This window comes from Carya illinoinensis, chromosome 2, assembly GCF_018687715.1.
Source record: "Carya illinoinensis cultivar Pawnee chromosome 2, C.illinoinensisPawnee_v1, whole genome shotgun sequence".
Classification (NCBI taxonomy): domain Eukaryota; kingdom Viridiplantae; phylum Streptophyta; class Magnoliopsida; order Fagales; family Juglandaceae; genus Carya; species Carya illinoinensis.
Genome location: NC_056753.1, coordinates 34478308 through 34499270, shown reverse-complemented (window position 1 = coordinate 34499270; position 20963 = coordinate 34478308). Strand labels below are relative to the sequence as shown.

The following is a 20963-nucleotide window of genomic DNA, read 5'->3' as shown; positions in this document are numbered from 1 at the left end:
TCTACTTACGTGCACCCCTCGCTTATTTATATTTTTTTTATTTTTTTCAGATATATTATATAAAGATTATAAATAGAAAAAATCTTGTAAATAAATAATATTATAATTTTAAGATATTTATATTTGCACATTTCCTTTAAAAAAATAAATAAATTTAAAATTCATATAAAAATTTATTTTTTAATAATAATCCTCACTTTTAAAATATATATACATAATTTACATATTCTAAAATTATATCTATCATTACTATTTATCTTATTTATAAGTTATTCTATTTCTAAGCAGCTCATGTAAATGCAATACCATTGAAAATTACTGTAAAAGTAAAATTTAATTTATAAATTTCAGATTTTAAAATTTCTCTTTAAATTAAATTACATCACATAAACACTTTACTAAATAATATTCTGCACAATAATTCTTTATTTATAGAAGTAATTGTTTCTCAAACGCGAACGGTGAACAAAATTAAAATAAATATCAATTACATTTACTGTACTTAAATATAATATTTTATAAATAAATATAAGACTCGATCTGAGATTAAAATTAATAAATAATAAGTGTGATTAGAATAAAATTAAAAATATATATTCTAAAGAAATATATACAAATTCGATTATTTGAACAAAAGAATTCTGTAGAAAAGGACTGACTCACGATGATTTTGAGTTAACAGTTACATCTCAAACGTCAGAAACAAGTACATCTTAACAGCTTCCCACCCAAACACCAAACAGTACTTTCTATAAGGCTTCTCACTTTATTTTGTTCTATGGAAGTACTTTTTATTTTCTTCTCACTCCTAATTTTATGGTGGGCGCAGGAGGACTTCGTGCTATTATTGGTGACACTATACGGCTTGAAACTGCCTTCACCATTTACTGCAGATCATCAGAAAAAGCTTCAAGAAACTGTCTTATTTTCAGTCGTTCATCCTTTGTGAGATCAGGATCATCACCGGTCAACCTCTTTCTCAGCTCCCCCCTAACACTCTCTGGATTATCATCAACCACCTGCAAAGGAGAAAAAAAATGAGATCACCAATTGAGTAAATAATACACTAGCTTTACATGAATAAAATTAATCATGGATGAATTTGGGAATGGAGTCTCCGTCCAAAGATCACTTTGTTTTCATTTGCAGACCACTTCGAATAACCCCTTCAACGAAAACATACAAACAATTCATAGGATGCAAAAGCTCATTCTCCAGGGCGAGTTAGATAACATTTTCTCCCTTTTTTTATGGGTATCATGGCTAGAAATTTGGTACTTACTTCCACGTAATTGTTGATATGTCCATCTTGGTTGACAGAGGTTAAAAGCTCATTCTTACTGCATGTCCATTGACCATCAACAACGTACTTGTACTCGTAGCGTCCTTCCTGTTGAAGCAAATGTTAAAAAATTGAGCAAATCCAAGTTAGATTATCCAGAAAGGATCCCGAGCAATTTTGTGTTCGTGATAAATGTGGATGTATAAAGAAGAAGATCCAAATTTTACACAATCTACTTCAAAGAAAGGCAGCCTAACATATGTTCCTGCAAAATACAACATCTTGAGACGAGGTTCAACTGGTGCAACCGAGGATAATTCTAGGTGCATTTCTTGAGCACAACTTTCAATATCATAATAGAATCATTTCCATAGCTCTTGATTCTTGAGTTAAAAACATGTACATGGTTGGTTGCATAACACTTGCTAACACAAGAAATTTGATTCAAGAATAAGCCAACAGACAGAGAAAGAATTGTAAGTTTTCACCTTTATAAGAAAAAATATAAGGCCTATCATGAAATACACTTACCGGCAATTCCCTCCTGAGATTCCAAAAACCCTGTTGCCCATCAAATTGTAAAGGCAATCTCTGCAAAAGGTTCACAAGACAAAAGGATTTGTTCAAAAAGGAAGCATGAAATCATAACCCTACAAGCTTTAACATGAAATATATCATGACTCTAATGGTAGAAAACAAAGCATGAAAACATAGTCCTGTTATGCCAATCCACACCCTCAGGACTTGCTAGAAAACCTTTCTCCATTTGTCCTTAACATTGGCTAGACAAAACAAAATAAACGAATTTGAATGTTGCTACAACAGAGTAGCTTTACTAGTTGCCCATACATGAAGAGGAAATATTTTCTTAAGGCAAAAGTTCTTAAAAGAGTGACATCCACATACAAGACACTCAGAGATCAAAACAAGCTCAAGAATTTCCATATTTTACACAAGCCACGCAACCCTTTTTTTAATGCTTTAATCAAGCATCCACAAGAAATTGTCATAAGTCAGAAAGCTGATAGCATGTAGATGATCATTACCTGACCCCATCCAATATCAAGTCCAGATATTTCCACCGTTGAGCAATTAAAATCTTTCCATGTTATAGTGACAGCCTTCTTCCTGAGGCCTGTAAGCTTTTATGATGAATGAGCATGTAATTAAACATCACACATTCAGAAAAGAAAAGGGAAAAAAAATGACATTGAGCATCACACAAGAAATCAAATTACCGAAATAATATTTTAAATTATGGCACTTGGGGAAAAAAAGGAATGGCACTACTGAAGAAACAGACAAATTGTTTTCATTCATAAATTTAAAACCTCTGCTGCATACCTACATCACCCCAGTGTACTCAATCAATGACTAGTATTAAAGAAGCATTAGAACAACCAAATGCCGCTCATCTATGTAAATATTGGTAACATCAGAATAAACTACAGAAAACCAGTTATCACTCCAAAGACAGCACTATCATCAGGATTTAAACTTGCTACATTCAACTAATTTCAATTCTAATCTCATTTTAAAACAAATACACAATATGATACACATATTTCCAGTGAATATTTGGAAAACAAGGAAAGGTTTGAGCAAATTTTATTAAATAAAATTCTAGTGAATAGTGCATAATCTACTTTATGATTTATGTTTATTTGGCCAGCACTGAAAAATAAAACTGTATCAAGTGGGAATCCAACTTGAAATTTTCCCAATGACCATGTTCGATAAGGATGATAATAAGTCAAAAAGTTCAGATACCAGAATCAGATTTAAGGCCACTACTGCACCCAGTAATATATGAGAAGGGAGATATGACTCACAATATCAGCAGCCGCATTTTTTACAGCATCCAGTTTTGGGAAGCATGACCGTTTGCTCTGAAAGCCAGAAACAATGAGATATTTCGAAACATGGTGAAGATTTGAGGCTATCAAGGCATTCATTGGCCTCTTTTATCATAATCTTTAATAATTTACGGATAATTATTATAGTTAACAACAGCAATACCTCAATAAAAATTTCACCAACTCAAGATTTAATGAGCTTGTTTAAGAAATCTAATATGCACTCACTTCCTGTCATGCCTATGGAAGTCCGCAATTAAAACTTATTAACTGGATGTTTGCTATATTCTTGACATAGTACATACAAGTGTGCAGAATAGTCGATAATGAGAAGATACAAAACAGTTTTAAAATACATTAAACAAAGAAGAGTACTATATATTGCATGAAAGGATTCTGATCTACCTTATAATTATAATTTTGAAATTTATCAAAAAAAAAAAAAAAACATTAAACAAAGAAGTGTTTACCAGCAGCAATTTGTGAGCTTCACGAAATCTATAGCCCTGAACCCAGAACATGTATGCCAACTGAAATTCAAAACAAAATCTTCAGAACAATAAGAATGAAAAATCAATCATGGATCAGTACAGATGTAGAGATAATATGGGTAGCCCTTCATGAATGTGATGATGAGTATTTAAAATTAAACATTACAAACTTTTTTTTTTTTTTTTTTTTGATGTCGGGGAACCTCTCCAAGGTAGGGCCCTTTGGACTCACCCTTGCAGAATAAACCCCGGTCTCGTGCACCGCACCCTCAGAAGTTTCCCTACACGGAACTGGTTAAATCGCTAGCTTTTTACCAGGGGGAAAATTAAACATTACAAACACCACTTAACATCCACAATAGTTCCAGAAGATGCCCGAGATTAGAGCTAAAATAAGAATGGCCGGTCAGAATGAAATCACATTTAAGGAATGAAACTGACATGCATACCACAACTGAAGGAGCTCTTCCAAGTCCAGCAGTGCAATGTATATATGTCACACCTCCATTTCGGTTTATGGCCTTGTATAATTTGCTAACAACAGCTGGAACCCGTTTCCGTAAATCAAATGAATCAAAGTCCCTGCTACATCAAACATTAGGGCACAGTACAAAGTAAAGAATGGCATGTGCTCACATGCACATCTACGACATGTACACAAAGCACTGAAAGAAGCAATAATTGCTATGTGCACATACACGGTATAAATAAAGATCAAACCAATTTTTCTCATAAAGAGATTTTAGCACCGAGCAGACACATTGCACAATAAATATTTCGAGCAGATCAACCATAACAAAAATTTTGAGCTAGAAAAAACACGTTTGTATGAGAAAGTTTAGATGATGTGCCACTGTAGCTCTTCTATAATGCTGAAACTGCTATACAACAAAGAAATGGCTGGATAAAAGTGTTGACAAAGTAACCATCTTTCAGAATAAGAAATTAAAATATCAGCACAAGTACCATCAACTTTGATGGGTATATCCACCACTCAAAACAACTAACCTTATCTCAGCACGCAGGTGTTCAATGTCATCATATGTTTTAGTATACTCATGTATGGCAGTAATGTCAACCCCAAAATATCTGGATGCACTGGTGAAGGAATTTGAAGTATGTTATCTTGCTCAATCAAACATGCCAGTAGCTATCTCGCACACTCCATCGTAACCAATTTAGCAATTAATATTTCATGTAAAACATAGACAAGAAAGCAATTATAACCTCCAATGGAACCTTAACAAGAAAATTTGTTTGGATACTCCAAGTCTGAATCTTGCTGCAAGCAAAAAATAGTTTTCACTCCAATACCACGAAGTTTGTCTACATCTTTGGGAGTCTGGAAATTATCAGTGGCAAGAAGCAAAAATCATATGGTTTATTTAAAAACGTAGAATTATTCACATTATTAAACTTTTTTTAAAAAAAAGGATCACCTGTAGGCATGATCCCACAATCAAATCTGGACGAATGAAGTTGTAGTTCATTCCTAGTTCATGCCTGTAGGTCAAGACTGTAGCTGACTTTGTTAGAAGGGAATAATGAGATACAACTAGGGAGACTCTAAGAGAGAGAGAGAGAGAGAGAGAGAGAGAGAGAGAGAGAGAGAGAGAGAGAGAGAGAGAGAGAGAGAGCAGGAATGCCAAAATTAGGCAAATATACAGATTAGCCAAGAAAATCACTGGCACCTAGACTGCCAGAGTATCTTCTTTTTTTATTAGGATCAGGTGTCTGAAACAAAATCTTGACTAATCCCAGTGGTGCATAGGCCTTTGGAAAGGACTTTCCCGCAAGTGCAACTCGGGAAATTCAAGGGGAACCACCAATTTGATAGCCCCTAGAAATTGTTTGCTTAGACTTGTAGAAAGCATACCACCAAGACCAAGGCTTGCACCACTTGAGCCAACCCATAGAGGTTGCCACAATATCTTAACAATTAACACAACATGAGGATAATATAACTTTTCAGCACCCATAGCCCAAAACTTCTTTTATGCAAATCAATAAGCAACCTTTAATGTGTAAAGACAATATACTTTGACCAAATTGTCTCGTGAAGCTAGAAAAACAGCCAAACTGAACTTACCAGCACCCATAGCTTCTGTCATATTGTTACTATATGTGTCTGACTTTTCCTCCTTTACATCAGCACCACTTGTCTCAGCACTGGACGTGGGACCCGATATTGCCTACAAAAAAAGATGTCAATGTTCTTCTCCATGAAAAGCATGAATGCAATCAAGCAGCATGGTGACTGAAATATCAAAATCATCACTTCTCACTGGAAAGCAAATTATGGTCTCAAAAACCATAAGTCATGCTCACAGCAACTATCTGGTACAATTGAGACAGCACCATCAGTTCATGATTGTGTCACATGAGGTTTTCATTATTTTCCTTGCACAAGCCACAAATATCCTAGCAATTTGTGATGCATGATAGTTGATCTGATAGGACAATAGGGTATCTCAAAATATGGATTTCTACAGTACAAAGTGGAAACTAATTTCCATCTAAAGAACACATCGTCCCCCTAACTACTAACGAAGAAACCTACATAAGCAGCAACCCCTTTTATGCACCATATAACAGAGAACTATGTCCCAAGTTATATAGGCCAAAAAATGCAAAATGGATCGCTCGTCCCATCCTTCATTTTTTTTGGTGGTGGTTTTGTTTGTTGGTTTTTGACCCAAAGATAGTGTACTACTCTATCTTTATCATATAAGAACGTGTTTCCAGAAGCAGACAAAGCAATACTCGACCAAATCAAAGATCCCCAAGATATTTCAGAAAAGAAAATTAACGATCTAAACACTTGACAACATCATACATATATCAAACCAAGGAAAAAAAAAATGTAAACAGTAAAAGTACAACCAATAAATCGAATCTAACCAAAACAAAAAAATAAAAATAAAAAAGAGAAACTGAGAACTGTTACAAAACCAAACCAGGAAATATATTCTGAAGTTACCTTGACCGCCATACTTCGTTGTAGACCAGCACTACTCATCACTCCCTGCATTAAAGCATGAAATTTGCCATGAGTACATAGGCGCATGCATGAATACAATTTTACTAATAAATATGGATTTATGCATATATATACACACACACGCACGTGTGTATATATATATTGGCAACACACGTAGTTGGTAGAATATGAGTGTACCGGTGTGTTGACAGAGCAGGGAGTCTTTCTCCGATGTCCTTTGAAGCTTTGCAAAGGCAAGGCAGAGGATCTGAAATTGGAAAAGAAGAAAATAACAGAAATTTTTAAGAAAATAACTGATAAGAGATATGTTGAAAACTTCTAAGAAAAAAAGACAGAATCAGAGGATGAAGGAAATGTTTAAGGCTTTAAGCAGACCTTGAAAGATTCTGAAGACAGTTCATATCTGATCGGAGAGGAATAAGAAAAAATCTAGAGAGAGTACACTGTACTGAACTTTTTTGAAGTGAGATCTTTATTCTGAGAGTTTTTATATATAGGCGTTGGGTCGTGGAGTAGAAAACGGATCGCCTTTCCCGATATTCTCCGGAATGCCATTCTGTTTTCGCTCTTTTTACTAAATTTTGCCGTTTGGGCACTGGGATGTAAGCTATTTGAGATTACACCTCCCGAATTGTTTTCTTGTGACACATCCCACCGACAAAGTTTATTTTTTCAAGAAATCCCACCTACAAATTTCATCCACCTTATATTCTAGAATACAGGATTTGTAAGCATAGTCCAAAATTAGCACTAATTATACTCGAAAAATTATATTTATAAGTCGGTTTTCATAACCTATTTAATAAAGTATTTATATGATAAAATTTGATTTGAAAAATAAATTTTAAAATTTAAAACCAATAAATCAAATTTAATATTTTAATGATGTTGATTGTGTACTTTACATGCTGACTTGAAAATAGAATAATTCATTATATTTGACACGAATATAGTATCCAAAATTAATCAATATATCTTATCAATTAAGGTAGATGCCACATCAAAATATGTTAAGAATATTGTAATTAAAAAGATAACAATAGTATTTTTCGTCAATTATATGCACAAACTATTACTTATTAAATTTGAGATCTATATGGAAAATACATTTTTTTTTAATGATGGACTTCACTTATTTTAAAATATAATATGCAACACTTACGCACATTAAGACTGTATCTAATATTACTCTTGGCTAATACATGCAAGCTTCTTGAAGTGATTCCAGCTATTATATATATATATATATATATGTTGATTGGTAGCGTTTAGAGTTTGAAGTCATGGGATAAGAGGGCTTAAACCGAAAGTCTTGGTCACAACAATGGAAATATAAATAAACATCTACATTAATACCTAATACTGAGTTTCCGTTGTTGTCAATAACTTGCGGGTGGTCAAATGACGTTTGGGCAGGCTTATGAGGAACTCAACCATCTGGAGTTATATCCACGAGCCTTTAAATCCGTTCTGTAATTTTGAGTACCTCATTCTCTCACCTATCTTTTCGGCTGTCGCCTCAAGCGAGGGACCTCTAAAGTTTGACATCACATTAGATTATCTCTAAAGTTTCATGAGATCCCCCGGCACAAGTATATACATAATTAGAACAAGCACAAAAACTTGGACAAGAAACAAAACTTCATATTCACATGCCTTTGATCGACTATATTCATAAAACTACATCACAAGAACAATTTAAGTCCAGCATAAAACAAGATTGGTCGAAACAAAATGTTCCTGCAGCTTGCATACAATCTCAAAAGTCCTTAGGGTTTCTTGGTGGCACGAGTTGCTCTATACTTGGTAGCATATCGATGAAATAAGGCTAGTGCATTGCTAGTGGCTTGCGCGACATTCAGAACCTTTCCCTTAATCGTGGCCTTCAACTTACTCATCTTGCCCACAGGAAACTCGTCCAAACAAGTGCTTGCATCGGTCAGGGCAGCACTGACCCATGTCTCCACATTATTAATGTGCCAAAAGAAGTCATCTCCAACAGGTTCAAGTCCCAGGTGATGAAGTTCTTTAATAGACTGGCTAAGTTGCTCTATACTATCATTGATTTCAGCCAGGCAATCTTTCACAACTTGGTATCCCCTGACCTTGCTTGCCTCGAGTTCCTTAGCCACTTTTAACACATAATTCCTTGTGTACAAAGCACGGTAAATGCTCACAGACAAGGCAAGGTGTGCCAATTGCTCTGGACTTTGTATGCTAGTAGTGTTGGCATAGCTAGAGAGGTATTTGATACAGAGAGCGGGGTACCGGGTGGTGCGGCACGAAGCCTCGATGTAAGCCCTTGATCTGGAAAGTCTTGCAAAGGCTGGTTTTGCCATGGTTGATAGGAAAAGGAGACTGCAGAAAAGCTTGAGCAGCAAAGAAAGGCCTAGGCCGGCCATTGCAGTTGCGAGTTGATGGCAAATGTGATGAGAACGATGTCAAACTCAAAAAACTTAATTGGTGGAGGAAGTGACATGGGTTTTGAAGCTTATATAGAGATTGTTGTAACATGTTGTAAATAGATTTAATTACGTAACGTGCATTAATAATCAGAAATAATTAATGGTCCCAAAAAAATTAGCGCTATTCCATTTGCATCTGGTCGGTTAAATTAAAACAGATTAGCATCAAGCACGCATTGCTTAGAATCTTGGGATCCTAAGTTAGAAGTAACAGATCTGCCTTCTAAAAATTAGCTGGACTAACCCCAAGTGGGTCAATATCCACCCTTATCTAATATATATAAATATATATATATATATATATATATATATATATATATATATATATATATATATATATATATATATATATATATATATATATATATGTGCAGTGTTTCATGGACAGAGCACGTGGGAAATGCAGGTCAATGTCTGTGTCCTACGTTTCGGTGTCCGACTTTCTAACTTAATAAGATAACCACAAGCATCAGGCGAACAAATTCAAGATCGATCTCCTGATTTATTTTCCATTATTTATCGTCTTTTTAATTATCATCATTATGCCATCATCTTTTAATGTGTTGTCATCAAATAATTTGCAAAATAATACAAAAATTTCTTATCATCAATTAAAAAAATAATAATCAAACGATAACGTATGGTATTTCTCTAACGAAAGGAAGATTTAAAATAAAGGAAGTTGATGGGTTTAAGTTAAGAGGTTCTAGAGAACTATAATAAAATTTCAACGATATCCCATTCGAAGTTATATATGGCAAATGGTGGCAAACTCCTTGATAACGTAGGGGGCAAAGGGTGTTCTTCCAGCACAAAATACCTAAGGTCTACTTTTCCGTTTGTGCAATTAAATTATTCAAAATCAACCACATTAATATCCATTTAAAAAAAAATGATATTGCAATAACCTCTGAGATCGTGCCTGTTAATCTGCTTGGATTAGATAGGATGGAGTGGCATATATATCTTAACATTGAAAGAAAAATTAATAATATTATTATGTCATGAACTTGTTCTTAAGTCGGACCAAACAAAATGTAAATTAATAAGATCAAATCTTAATCTATTTCTACAAGTAGTTCGTTGTTACAGGCAGAAAGTTTTTTGGACCTTAATAGTCACCACAGTTCACCTAGGTGAAACCATTGACTCGTAGAGAAGCAGGTTGCAATACATACAAACGGAAGACATAATGTAAAATAGCCTTCTAAATCATACACAAGCTATGGTCAATGCAACCGCAACAAGTATGACATGATGATGTTCGTCAACACACTCATCTTCCAATTTTCCATTTAGGCATGAATCTGCTAAACAAGTTGTGATATGAGCTCATGGTGCTTATAGCCTATCTGCTATTAAGACATGCAACACCGGCCAAAACTAACATGCACGCAGGAAATTAACAGCTCATTCCCATCTACCAATCAGTTATCACAATTGCAGAAGATACACACAAACACAATACAATATAGGAAAAGCAACACACAGACAACAATATCAAACACAACGCTTACACATCTGAACAGAGGTTTGCATATACATTCCAAGTCATTCAGCAACCTTCATGCCCGAGAGATAAACTTGACTCTGAATCACACTGCCCCCAATCCAGAAACCAGGCATAACCATTAGCCCAACCTTTGGCTTTTCATCACCGTCACCCACAACCAAATTCTTCACAACACTTTCCATATAGACGTCCGAGAACTCGGTCCCTCTCTTAACCTGAAAGACCTTAACATTGGGATCAAATGAATAAGCCAGCCTATGCAAAAGCCAGACTGACTTTGAAAGTTTTAGGAAAGCCTGGTAAAACGGAGTCCTTGGATGCCCACCCCCCATTAAATAATTTCTCTGATCTAAATTTCCAAAGAATGAAGCCTCCATCTTTGGGTGGACTACCACTAGGTACTTGCTCCTGCAAAATTTCCCAAAAATGGAATCTGGATTTTGGCCTAGCATGTCCAATGGATCCATCTCCCTTAGAGAAAGAAATTGGTGGAAGAAGCTGTCTTTAGTGACCGTGAGATCATCCAATTTGACACAGAAGCTTGCTTGCTGAAACCCACTGAACATTCTTTGGCATATGTGGGATTCAAAAGCATATTTTTTATGAGCTCTTTTTGCATAAATGACATTAGGTTCAATTGAGTTTGCAGCAGCATCAAGATCCCACCCAGCTGCTTTCATCATGTTGATCAACGGCTTAGAAAAATCATGAATGGCTTTGAAAGTAGCTTCGACGGCAGATGTAAACAGATCAGGGGATAAATCTACAGGCAAAAATCCATTTTCATCTGAGGAACCTTCTGATTCTTTTGTTGACAAGCCCCTGAGCTTAAGATTCTTCTCCAATTTCGCCCGCCTCTGGGTTGCCTCATCAATCTGCTGCTGCAACTGAAGAACCTCAGAATCTTTATTCTGAATTTCAGACTGAAATTTCTTTACCATAACCTCATAGGTTTTCAGCAGGCTCTGTTGTTCCTGGATCTCTGCAGCTAAGCGGGAGTCCTGTGGGGAAACACATACTGGCTTGGGGTTTTTTTCCCTGTAAAAGTGCTTGAGTTCAGATAGGTTTTTCAGCTCAGAAATTACAAGTCTATCAGCAGCTTGGATTTTATCAGGGTCATAGGGAGTATGAGCAGCTTGCAGTTGTATGTAAGCTGATTTCAAAGAGGAAATGTTGGTAAAAATCTTGGATATCAGGGCCTCCACAGCTTCAGGATTCTGATTCATGGCCTCTTCCATAGGTTGTGGGTGGACCTTCTGGCTGTTGCTCTCACGGAGTTGGGAATCTTTTGCCCCAGTGGGTAGCATAGCTACTTCCAATGATGGGCTAATTTTTTAGGTTTCCTTTGGAGAGAACACCAACGTTACACAACCTGCAAATTCCCACAAAAGTGTTATTGGCACCTGTTGAAAGCCAAGAAAGTTATAAAACAAAAGCAAAGCAGTTCTTCCAAATATCAGGGCACGGCTGATGCAGTAGTACTTATGTAGCAGCCATGTCATGTGGATTAGGTGGCTACATTGCAGACCAATAGTTTGTTTGAGAGCAGCCACATGAAAATCATTTCAAAACTATTTACATAGAGCAATGCTTTGTTTTAAATAAAAAGAAGGCTGCTTCTTACTAATCCTGATCCTTTTCTGGAAGTCAGGAGTAACCTTAGACTGGCTTCGAATGCCATTAAAGGAGATAATGAAGTTCATAAAACTTTAAAATATAAATGCAAAACCTTTTAGAGAAATGAACATCAACCACAGGTAATAGATAAAATCTTTGAGCGAAATCACAAGTAAAATCGTATCTTATGTAGGTACCACCCACTACGCCAAAAACTTTCCATTACATATCGCTTTCAACACTCCATTATCATTCACTTGTGTAAGTACGATACAAAATCCAGTAAACTAGATAAATTATACTGAAGAAGGAAAGATAAAAGGGCTGAGCTGCCTACCTATAAAGACCGCAAACGAGGCATAGAATTTCTTAGCAAGCATACTACCCTTTAACCTGAAATTTAGCGAACAAATAAATAAAGAAAACATATAATTCAATGATTCGCAGTATATACACGTATTTAGTGTGTAAAATAATTCTCAAATTCCATTCTTTCCACAGCAGCTGATATGAATAGGAACAAAGCGATGATTCATCCGTTTGTCTTCCAAGAAGTTGCAAAAAGAAGAAACGAGAAATCCCAATTTTATTTTTTATTTTTAAATTAAGACTCGAATCGACAAAGACTACATTTTTCAACCGAGCCTAACGAAAATTTTCAATGCAAAAATACTCGATTTTTAGATAATTTCAACTGGAAAACAGACAGGGATTTGAAGTTGATATTTTACCTAGTCGGATACCTCGCCAAAGTAAGACAACAGCAGGGCAGCAGGGGTGAAACTAAAAAATGTTTAGCCTCTTTCTGACAAAATGTAAACCCTAAAACTAAAGGAAAAGTATGCAATTATTCCTTTCCTTTTTCTCTTTCTTTCTTATTATTATACTTCATTCCATTTCTTTACAGTACATTTTTATGTTTATGATTACAATTTACAGGACTTATTTTATTTCAAAAAATACATATAAGTTTTTTTATAACTCAGAAAAAAAAAAAAAACATATTTTTCATTTTCGCCTGAAAAAGTGACAAATTCAAAAAATAATAATAAAAGAAGAAAAATCCATGGAAATATTTTATTTCATAAGGTACAATTTTTTTAAAACATATTGGTATGGGAATAGACTTTTCTCTTTTTAAGCTGGATCCGAAGCATTTTCTTTAAATCAATCTATTAAATTATTTTGGAAGAATACATGTTTCTCATATATTCATAAACTAAAAATCTAATTTTGGATACTTGAATCATTTGTGTGTATATACATATATATATAAATAAATATACACACATTAATTAGAAGTTCTGTAATTTAATTTCGATAATAATATACTTATTTGGAGAGATGATTTAGATTTTATTCCACATTTCATTTCTCTTATAAAAAATTAAGTATTTCAGATCTGATTTTCGTCCGTCGGAAGAGGAGGAGTCTCTCCTTTTCCTACTTTCTCCATCCACCTATCTTGTTTATCAAGATAGTTCTTTTTGCTTAATTTTATTTTATTTCCTTCATAATAAACTTAATATATATGTCATGATTGCACATCATTGCTTAGTCTGCACCATTAAAGAAAAGTAGAAAAAAGAGAGGAAAAAAAAAAAAATTATACCCTCAAGCTGGGAAAAGCATTCCTATTGTCTTCTAATTATCAATATGTGAATCGTTAATGTTACCGTCCATTTCTCAAAGTTTTGTCTGCTTTTCCTTTCGGCTGGAGATGAGGTAGAACGTGCAACCATATCATTACTGGTTTTAACGCAAATCCAGACAAATAAACCCTGTTTTTTCTGATTTCAAAGGATTAAATAATGTTTGGTACGCTGGAAATCAAGCATTTAAATTGCAGCCATGGGAGAATGTTAAATTACTGTTGAAAGGAAAACAGGGTTTTTATTATCATTTTGAGATCTTGGCAGCGAGTTCCCTGACCAGCTTGGCGGCAACCATTGCAGTCATGCCATCAACAGTGTCGCGCTGAGGGTTGAATTCAACCACATCTGCAGCAACAACATTGCCGTGGAGACTCTGGAGGATGTCGAGAACATCACGGAACGAGAGACCCCCTGGCTCAATATGAGACACACCTGGAGCAAATGCAGGATCAAGACAATCCACATCTATGGAGATATACACTCCTTTGACACCTTCCCCTAGTTTCTGTCCAACAACAAAGTGGACACTTAAAATGCAAGGGTATAAAATGGAAGGTAATTATTAAGTTGTCTCGATACGCCATATCCTATCTGCATTAACGTGCATAGATGACTGCTGCAAGGCAAAAATCCCGACTTTTCATAGTTCACATCTACATTTTCAATTTATGGGATTTTATATTTTTCAAAAATTAACATAGAATGTATATCTAATCAAATTAGGAGAAAAGAAAAAAGATAAGCACAGAGAGAGACCAGATTTTGCAGAAGGTGGCGATCTCTTGAAAAGGCTCGCATTTCAAATTGCTCCACTCCAAATCTTTTGGCTTGTTCACGCCCTTCAGTTGTTATCGATCTAATGCCAACCTGAGAATCCAACATTCAGTTTCATTACTTACTTTTCATGCCTCACCTATCAAAAGATTAAAAACGTGGCCGGTTTAGATTGAGAAAATGAATTGAAGCTGTGAATTAAAATAGCAGATTGTATTCCGACATGGGGGAATTTGACCGGATGCAGACGTCTGCCAATGAGATCTACCAGAGAATCTTGTATAGATCAACAGTCAAGGACACTGAAGTGTTAATGATAAGGTCTTAATGCTTCAGTTTTTTTTTTTTTTTAATCAGCACAGCAGCCATTCGGTATGAGCCATGAGGCAATCTTAACAATTATTGTTCCTTAGTACTCACTACGTTTTTAATCCCTTGTCACTGATACTCAAAGGCTATACCTCCTTTGATGATTATCAGATTCCAGTACTAGTAACCCAGCCAACAGCTAATCGCACCCGAGAAAATGAGGCATTTCCTTCGACGATTTTACTTGGAGTCGAGACCATTTGAGAAATTTGGGATGTCATTGCTTGGTTTTCCATTTGATAAGGTTCTGCAGAACAGGGAGTCTGGAAGATGATTTGATTTTTATGGTCTCATTGAGACAAAGGGCCTATCTACGTCAGTCTTATTGATTAGTTCTTGCATTTGGTTTGATAAACCTCAATTTTCAGCTGCAGATGACTACGTCGATATCTGATCTGCACAAGGCATGTCATTTGACGCATTAACTAGAGGACAGTTTTGACAAAGTATCCAATATCCATAAAACCACAAATCCATGGTCCAAACTTGAGATGTGCAAGAAAGTTATGGCCTTGAAAGATCAGGATGTCAAATCAACCGCTCAAATGTGTATTTGGGTCAATATAAATTATGATAATGAATGACGAAAGTTAAGTTTACCTGCAAAAGCCTCCGAGCATAACCACCCTCCATGATTCGGGCAAAAGGAGAAGCATGTGAATACTTATTTCCTTCAAATTCATGGTAGAGATTCGGGTGGCCATCAAGATGAAGAATATCTACAGGACCCCCGAGTTTCTCAGAGACAGTTCTGACAACAGGTAAAGATATTGAGTGATCACCACCTAGAACTAATGGGCGCAGTGGATCCTGAAAGGGTATGGATGTTAAAAAGATTGGGGTTCATCAATACAAACTAAAAGGTAGCTGCCAACAGAATTCTCTGTCAGTAAGATCTAGGCCAAACGCTTCAAACATTTTATCAACACATACTTAATCAATGAAGCATTTGTGGAAACAGATCTATTTGGCCAAAACAATAATTTTTAAAACGAGCACCATATCAAGGGGAAAAATATCAGTTTACCTCCCTCGCCTTCTACGGTTTTCATAAACTTTTCATCCCGAAAATATTAGGTGTTTCACACTCTACACCTTACATGTCAGTTTACCCGACTAAATCACTTAGATGTTAACACAGAATCTCTTATCATTAACGCCATAACTGATTGAAGTGGAACCTTATGGCTAGATCAAAAGGATAACTCACCTCATCCATAACTAGCTTAACAGACTCACTAATGACATTCATCAATCTGTCATCATCCACACCACAATCTCGAATTTCTTGAATTGAGACGTCACCAATATCAGTTAGGATCCGTGGGTCACTTAATTCTTTCCCTGCATTTTCCAGTATCAATGTCATAGTTTATTACATGTACTCTTTTAAGTGAAATTATAAGCCAAGCAGGAAATATTCACAAACATTCATTTGCAAACATGAATCATCTCTTGCAAAGAAAATGTTCAGCACTCAAATGTTATATGAGAATTAATTTAGATCTTAACCCCATCCTGTGACATAGACAGAGATTTCTGGGGAACATGAATCAACAACTCAAAACAATAGAAACAGCACCATTAACGTTCATCGGCATCAATTAGGGATACATGTTCCATGCAAGTCGTACCTTCTTCGGTAGTTGAGTTTGTGCTACCACACCAGATGGCTTCTCTTATGCGAGGAGGCGCAAATGCAGGCCCCTGAAGAAATGACGAGTTATGTCCTAGAGGAACTCCAAGAAGAGCTGACGATGCAACAGCGCCTCCTAGAGCACGAACGAGCTCTCCCTAATCAATACCGACATTAAACTTTCTAAGATTCTAACAAAGGCCCATAAGTAGAGAATTTTCATGTACATCACTAGCATATACATGCATATATATATATATATATAGAGAGAGAGAGAGAGAGAGAGAGTTACACAAGACAAAACAGTTAGCAATGTCTGTAACAACAAGACGAGTTTCCCTGATCAGGGAAATTAACATGTACCTTAAGCTTTGCACTCTCACGAATAAGAGCAAGGGAAGCATTAATAACACGATCTTGGCCCTTTTCTAGCAAAGCGGCCGGGACATTTGCAGCATTTAGTTTGCGCAAGTATTGAATTCCTCTCTGCCCTATGGTTGACATGTCTGTGAAGAGATTATTCAAACAAAAACTAATTGCGAAAGCAAAGAAGTTGTTAAACCGATAACCATTAGATCAGAACCTAAATATACTCTAGAGATGGCATGCAACGTCAACTTATATCAAGTTCTTTCTTGATAAGGAAATACACCAGAATTACAAACTAAATAAAAGTCAATCAAAATATCTGGCTCATGTTTGATTACGCAGAATTTTTTCTAAAATTTACAATAAAGTTTTCAATTTAAACCAAATATTTCTCAAATCTCTAAAAATTTTCTATTTCAACATTTCCTCTCGTTATTAATTAATCATCATCTAAACATCAAAATCAATGTAACTTTAGTAAACTTTAAAATAAAAATATTCTTAAATATTAAATTTGAACAACTTTTTCAACTTTCTCTATCAACTCACACAAACTTCAATACAAAACATACTATCCAAGATCTTGTCTCTGCTTTCCCACATCACAATTTCAGAAAAAATACCCAAAAGGGACGCTATTTTGTGTGGTAAAGAATGATCTAGGTGGGACTAAATTCAATTTACGCGGATGGAAAGTACCAAGATTGAAACAACGAATAAGAACAGACAACAAAACCATCGGTGCCGTAGTCATGGCCGGTATTAGTCATAAGCACAAATTTACGTTGTAGGCATCTAAAAAGATATTGCAAGTCTTGATGACAACAAATATCCCAGTAGGCCATATCCAACACAAACTGGAAAATACCAGAAGAAATGGTAGAAGTCAGATATATAATTGAAGGTTTGAAGTGGGGTTGGATCGGCAGTCTTGCTTTTTTTCTTATAAGCATCCAGATGGAGACACAGTTTTATTATTATTTACAAACTGGGTGATCAAAAGAGTTACCACGTTTGTACCTCGGAGCTTGAAAGTGAAATAGCAACAGAGGGTGAGTCGAGACTAATTTCTGCAGGAGTTGGGGGTTAGAAGCCTTCTATTCTAAAAGGAAGAAACAGCCATGCAGCTTTTCTTCTGAAGGTAAATTCCTTGTTGAAGTATATATTGAATATGGCAATATGCTATGTTGGAGGAATTTTTAGAAGGAAAAATGGGGTAATGTATTTCAAGATATTGAGATAAAAAATCGTAAAAATGGGGAACTGCTAATACGAGGAACGTCGTGACAACAATGATTGAGATGTTGTAAAAACATTAACCATTGATGAGGGTTGCAAACAAATGCAAACTCCAATGTGAAAGGTGCACACTGACCTGACCTGCACTTCTGTCGCATTGGCCTACCGCGTCATCCACTCCAAACGTCCGAATCATCGTCTAGTTCAAATCAAGGAAGAGTGGCATTTTTTAAAATTAAAAGTTTGAATAATGCTACCATCCCCATATATTTTATCCCTAATTTTCACCATTCATATATTTAATTTTTTTTTATTTATTGATTAAGTAAATAACTATTAGTAAATTCATATTTTTTTTTATGTTTTTTAAAAATCTTAAAAAGTGTTAAAAAATATGAACAAAAAAATAAATTTTTTTTTTTTAAATAGAATTTTGCCTAAGGGGCACGCCTATTGATCACCATTTGGACGACACCCTAGCATCACTCTAAAAGTTGTCAATATATATTTTTTACTATTTTTTAATGCAGATAAAAGATTGTTTATATTAGATTTTTTTAAGTAAAAAAATAACGATAATGAGAAGCCGCAACGACCAACAGTCTTTGTTAAACATTATGAATAATTCTACTTATTATCTTCACATATCATATTTATTTTCATTTTTCCTATAACAAGATGTGATGTATGAATAATAAGTAGAACACTTTAATTAATTTAAAAATAATAAAATAAAAATAATAAAAATAATTTTAAAATATGTAAAGTATGTGATATATGATAATGAATAGCATCCCTCAAAATTATATATAGAATAATATTACGTACAGTCTTAAAGTGCATAAGCGTTGTGCAATCATTTAAAAATAATTGAATTTAATATTAAAAAATGAGCGTTGTTATTCATAAGCCTCATACACTACACACAACACAATTTTTTATTTTTTTAAAAAAAAAATAGTTTTATTCTTTTTAAAATAATTGAATTCTTTTACTCATTATCTATATACCACACATTGATAAGAGAAAAAAATTAAAAAAATAACAAAAAAGTAGTGTATGATGTATGAGACTTATGAATAGAATTTTTCTTAAAAAATTAGTTTTTTTTTTCATATGAGCTCTATATTTACTCATTTTTTTTACAAAAATTGTGTTACGCTTGGGTATTCCACGATTGTAAATGGCATTTCTCTTATATATATTGAAGAAACCTCATAAGTACTATTAGGGCTTGTTAGGAAAAAAATATCATCCCAAAATTCTCATTTCATTTCTTTTTCAAACATAATTCAAGTACAAACATTTTCAAATTAATCATTACCACTTTTTTTAAACTAATCATTACAATTTTCTCAAACTTTCAAATAAAAAATAAAAAAAAATTCAAAATTTTCAAATTCAAAAACAAAAACAATACAATAAAACTATATTCTAATAATATTTTTTATTCAATTTTTTTTCTCTCATTTTTCTAGACTTTAAAAATACTCAACTCAAACTATCTCATTATTATTCACAAATTATTTTAATATTATTCACAAAATTCTAATCTAATCTCACTCCCAAGCCTACCTATTCCCATCTAGTTGCACACATCAAACTTTCATCTCGCAGAAAAACCTAAACCAGCTCCTTTACCACCCTTCAAGAAACCATTCTCTTTCGCCCGTGTCTCTCGGTCCTACCGATTGATCGCCATATTCAAGGTAGGGGCCCGGGGGCTCCAGCTCGACGTCTTTCTGATCTTGTTTGCTTAGCTTCCTCCTGTATAATATATATATTATACAAAATTGCCCTTTTTCCACGAGTTCTTTTTCCACTATATAAGCTTATGGAAAATACTTCTTAATGTTACAAATCTTGTTTGTGGAAAAAAAATTTGTTTTTATCGCTACTTTACGTTCCACGATTTTGAAATAGTGGGTAAAACTACCTTTTGTGGCTACACAATAGCGCCACAAATAAGTTGGAATATTTTTCACTAAAATACGTTTGACTATGCAATTTTGTGAGTAAAATTAACTTTTTGTGGCGAGTTTTTGTCGCCGCAAATGACCACTTTAATCTCCACCATTCGATAAAACCCTAAATTCCCTTATTACTTCTCCTTTCTTCCTCCCGCCCCACGGATGCAGCCTTCCCCTTATTTCCTTCTCTTCTCTCTTCTCTGCTCCCTGCCCTCTGTTCTTTCTCTCCCCCACCCCCCGGCACACGGCCTTAGGCCCTCACCCAATCACTCTCCTCTCTCTCTCTCTCTCTCTCTCTCTCTCTCTCTCTCTCTCTCTCTCTCTCTCTCTCTCTCTCTCTCTCTCTCTCTCTCTCTCCCTACGAATCTCAATCTCACCCTGGGACAGTCCCCCCATCTCACCCTGACGGCCTGACCCAGTTCCCTTGACCCTGATCCAGTCCCCCCGACTCTCGTCTCTCTCTTGCCGAGTTGCCGCACGACCTCACCCTGATCCAGTAACCACCCTCGCAGGCCGCAGTCGACACGGTAAGCCTCTCTCTCTTCTCCCTTCATCTTATCTCTTTGTTTAAAATGTAAATCTATGTAATTTTGCGATGATATCTTGTATAAAATTTGTTTGATTTTGTGATGATATGGTTGTGTAAAATTTGTGTAATGTTGTGATGATATGATTGTATAAAATCTGTGTGATATTGTGATGATATAGTTGTGTAAACTTTGTGTA

At 35.1% G+C, this 20963-nt stretch overlaps 4 protein-coding genes across 6 annotated transcripts; all 4 read right to left on the bottom strand.

Moving 5' to 3' along the window:
* Positions 1 to 572: 572 nt before the first annotated feature.
* LOC122301254 (phosphoglucan phosphatase DSP4, amyloplastic-like) lies at positions 573 to 7165 on the bottom strand. 2 transcript variants are annotated; one of them, XM_043112469.1, is made up of 15 exons: positions 7006 to 7165; positions 6808 to 6877; positions 6610 to 6654; positions 5719 to 5821; positions 5069 to 5145; positions 4895 to 4971; positions 4638 to 4718; positions 4071 to 4211; positions 3862 to 3910; positions 3609 to 3668; positions 3115 to 3171; positions 2329 to 2424; positions 1814 to 1873; positions 1283 to 1390; positions 573 to 1019 (listed from the first exon to the last, which is right to left on the bottom strand). In XM_043112469.1, exons 1-15 carry the CDS (start codon positions 7029 to 7031, stop codon positions 885 to 887), a joined length of 1185 nt encoding a protein of 394 aa, XP_042968403.1. In that variant the 5' UTR covers positions 7032 to 7165; the 3' UTR covers positions 573 to 884. The 2 variants fall into 2 exon arrangements, with proteins under 2 accessions (XP_042968403.1, XP_042968404.1); XM_043112470.1 differs by lacking the exon at positions 3862 to 3910 and having other exon boundaries at positions 4079 to 4211; positions 7006 to 7163.
* Positions 7166 to 7918: 753 nt separating this feature from the next.
* On the bottom strand, positions 7919 to 9357 carry LOC122295512 (pectinesterase inhibitor 9-like). Its single transcript, XM_043104552.1, has one exon. It carries the CDS (start codon positions 9030 to 9032, stop codon positions 8400 to 8402), a length of 633 nt encoding a protein of 210 aa, XP_042960486.1. The 5' UTR covers positions 9033 to 9357; the 3' UTR covers positions 7919 to 8399.
* A 1127-nt stretch (positions 9358 to 10484) lies between these two features.
* Positions 10485 to 13089, bottom strand: LOC122301252 (protein GRAVITROPIC IN THE LIGHT 1-like). Of its 2 annotated transcripts, XM_043112466.1 has the most exons (3): positions 12957 to 13083; positions 12563 to 12618; positions 10485 to 11980 (listed from the first exon to the last, which is right to left on the bottom strand). In XM_043112466.1, exon 3 carries the CDS (start codon positions 11913 to 11915, stop codon positions 10647 to 10649), a length of 1269 nt encoding a protein of 422 aa, XP_042968400.1. In that variant the 5' UTR covers positions 11916 to 11980; positions 12563 to 12618; positions 12957 to 13083; the 3' UTR covers positions 10485 to 10646. The 2 variants fall into 2 exon arrangements, with proteins under 2 accessions (XP_042968400.1, XP_042968401.1); XM_043112467.1 differs by lacking the exon at positions 12563 to 12618 and having other exon boundaries at positions 12957 to 13089.
* An 820-nt stretch (positions 13090 to 13909) lies between these two features.
* Positions 13910 to 17289, bottom strand: LOC122295511 (arginase 1, mitochondrial-like). The gene is made up of 6 exons (XM_043104548.1): positions 17023 to 17289; positions 16658 to 16817; positions 16234 to 16367; positions 15624 to 15833; positions 14637 to 14747; positions 13910 to 14385 (listed from the first exon to the last, which is right to left on the bottom strand). Exons 1-6 carry the CDS (start codon positions 17161 to 17163, stop codon positions 14125 to 14127), a joined length of 1017 nt encoding a protein of 338 aa, XP_042960482.1. The 5' UTR covers positions 17164 to 17289; the 3' UTR covers positions 13910 to 14124.
* Between the last annotated feature and the right edge of the window lie 3674 nt (positions 17290 to 20963).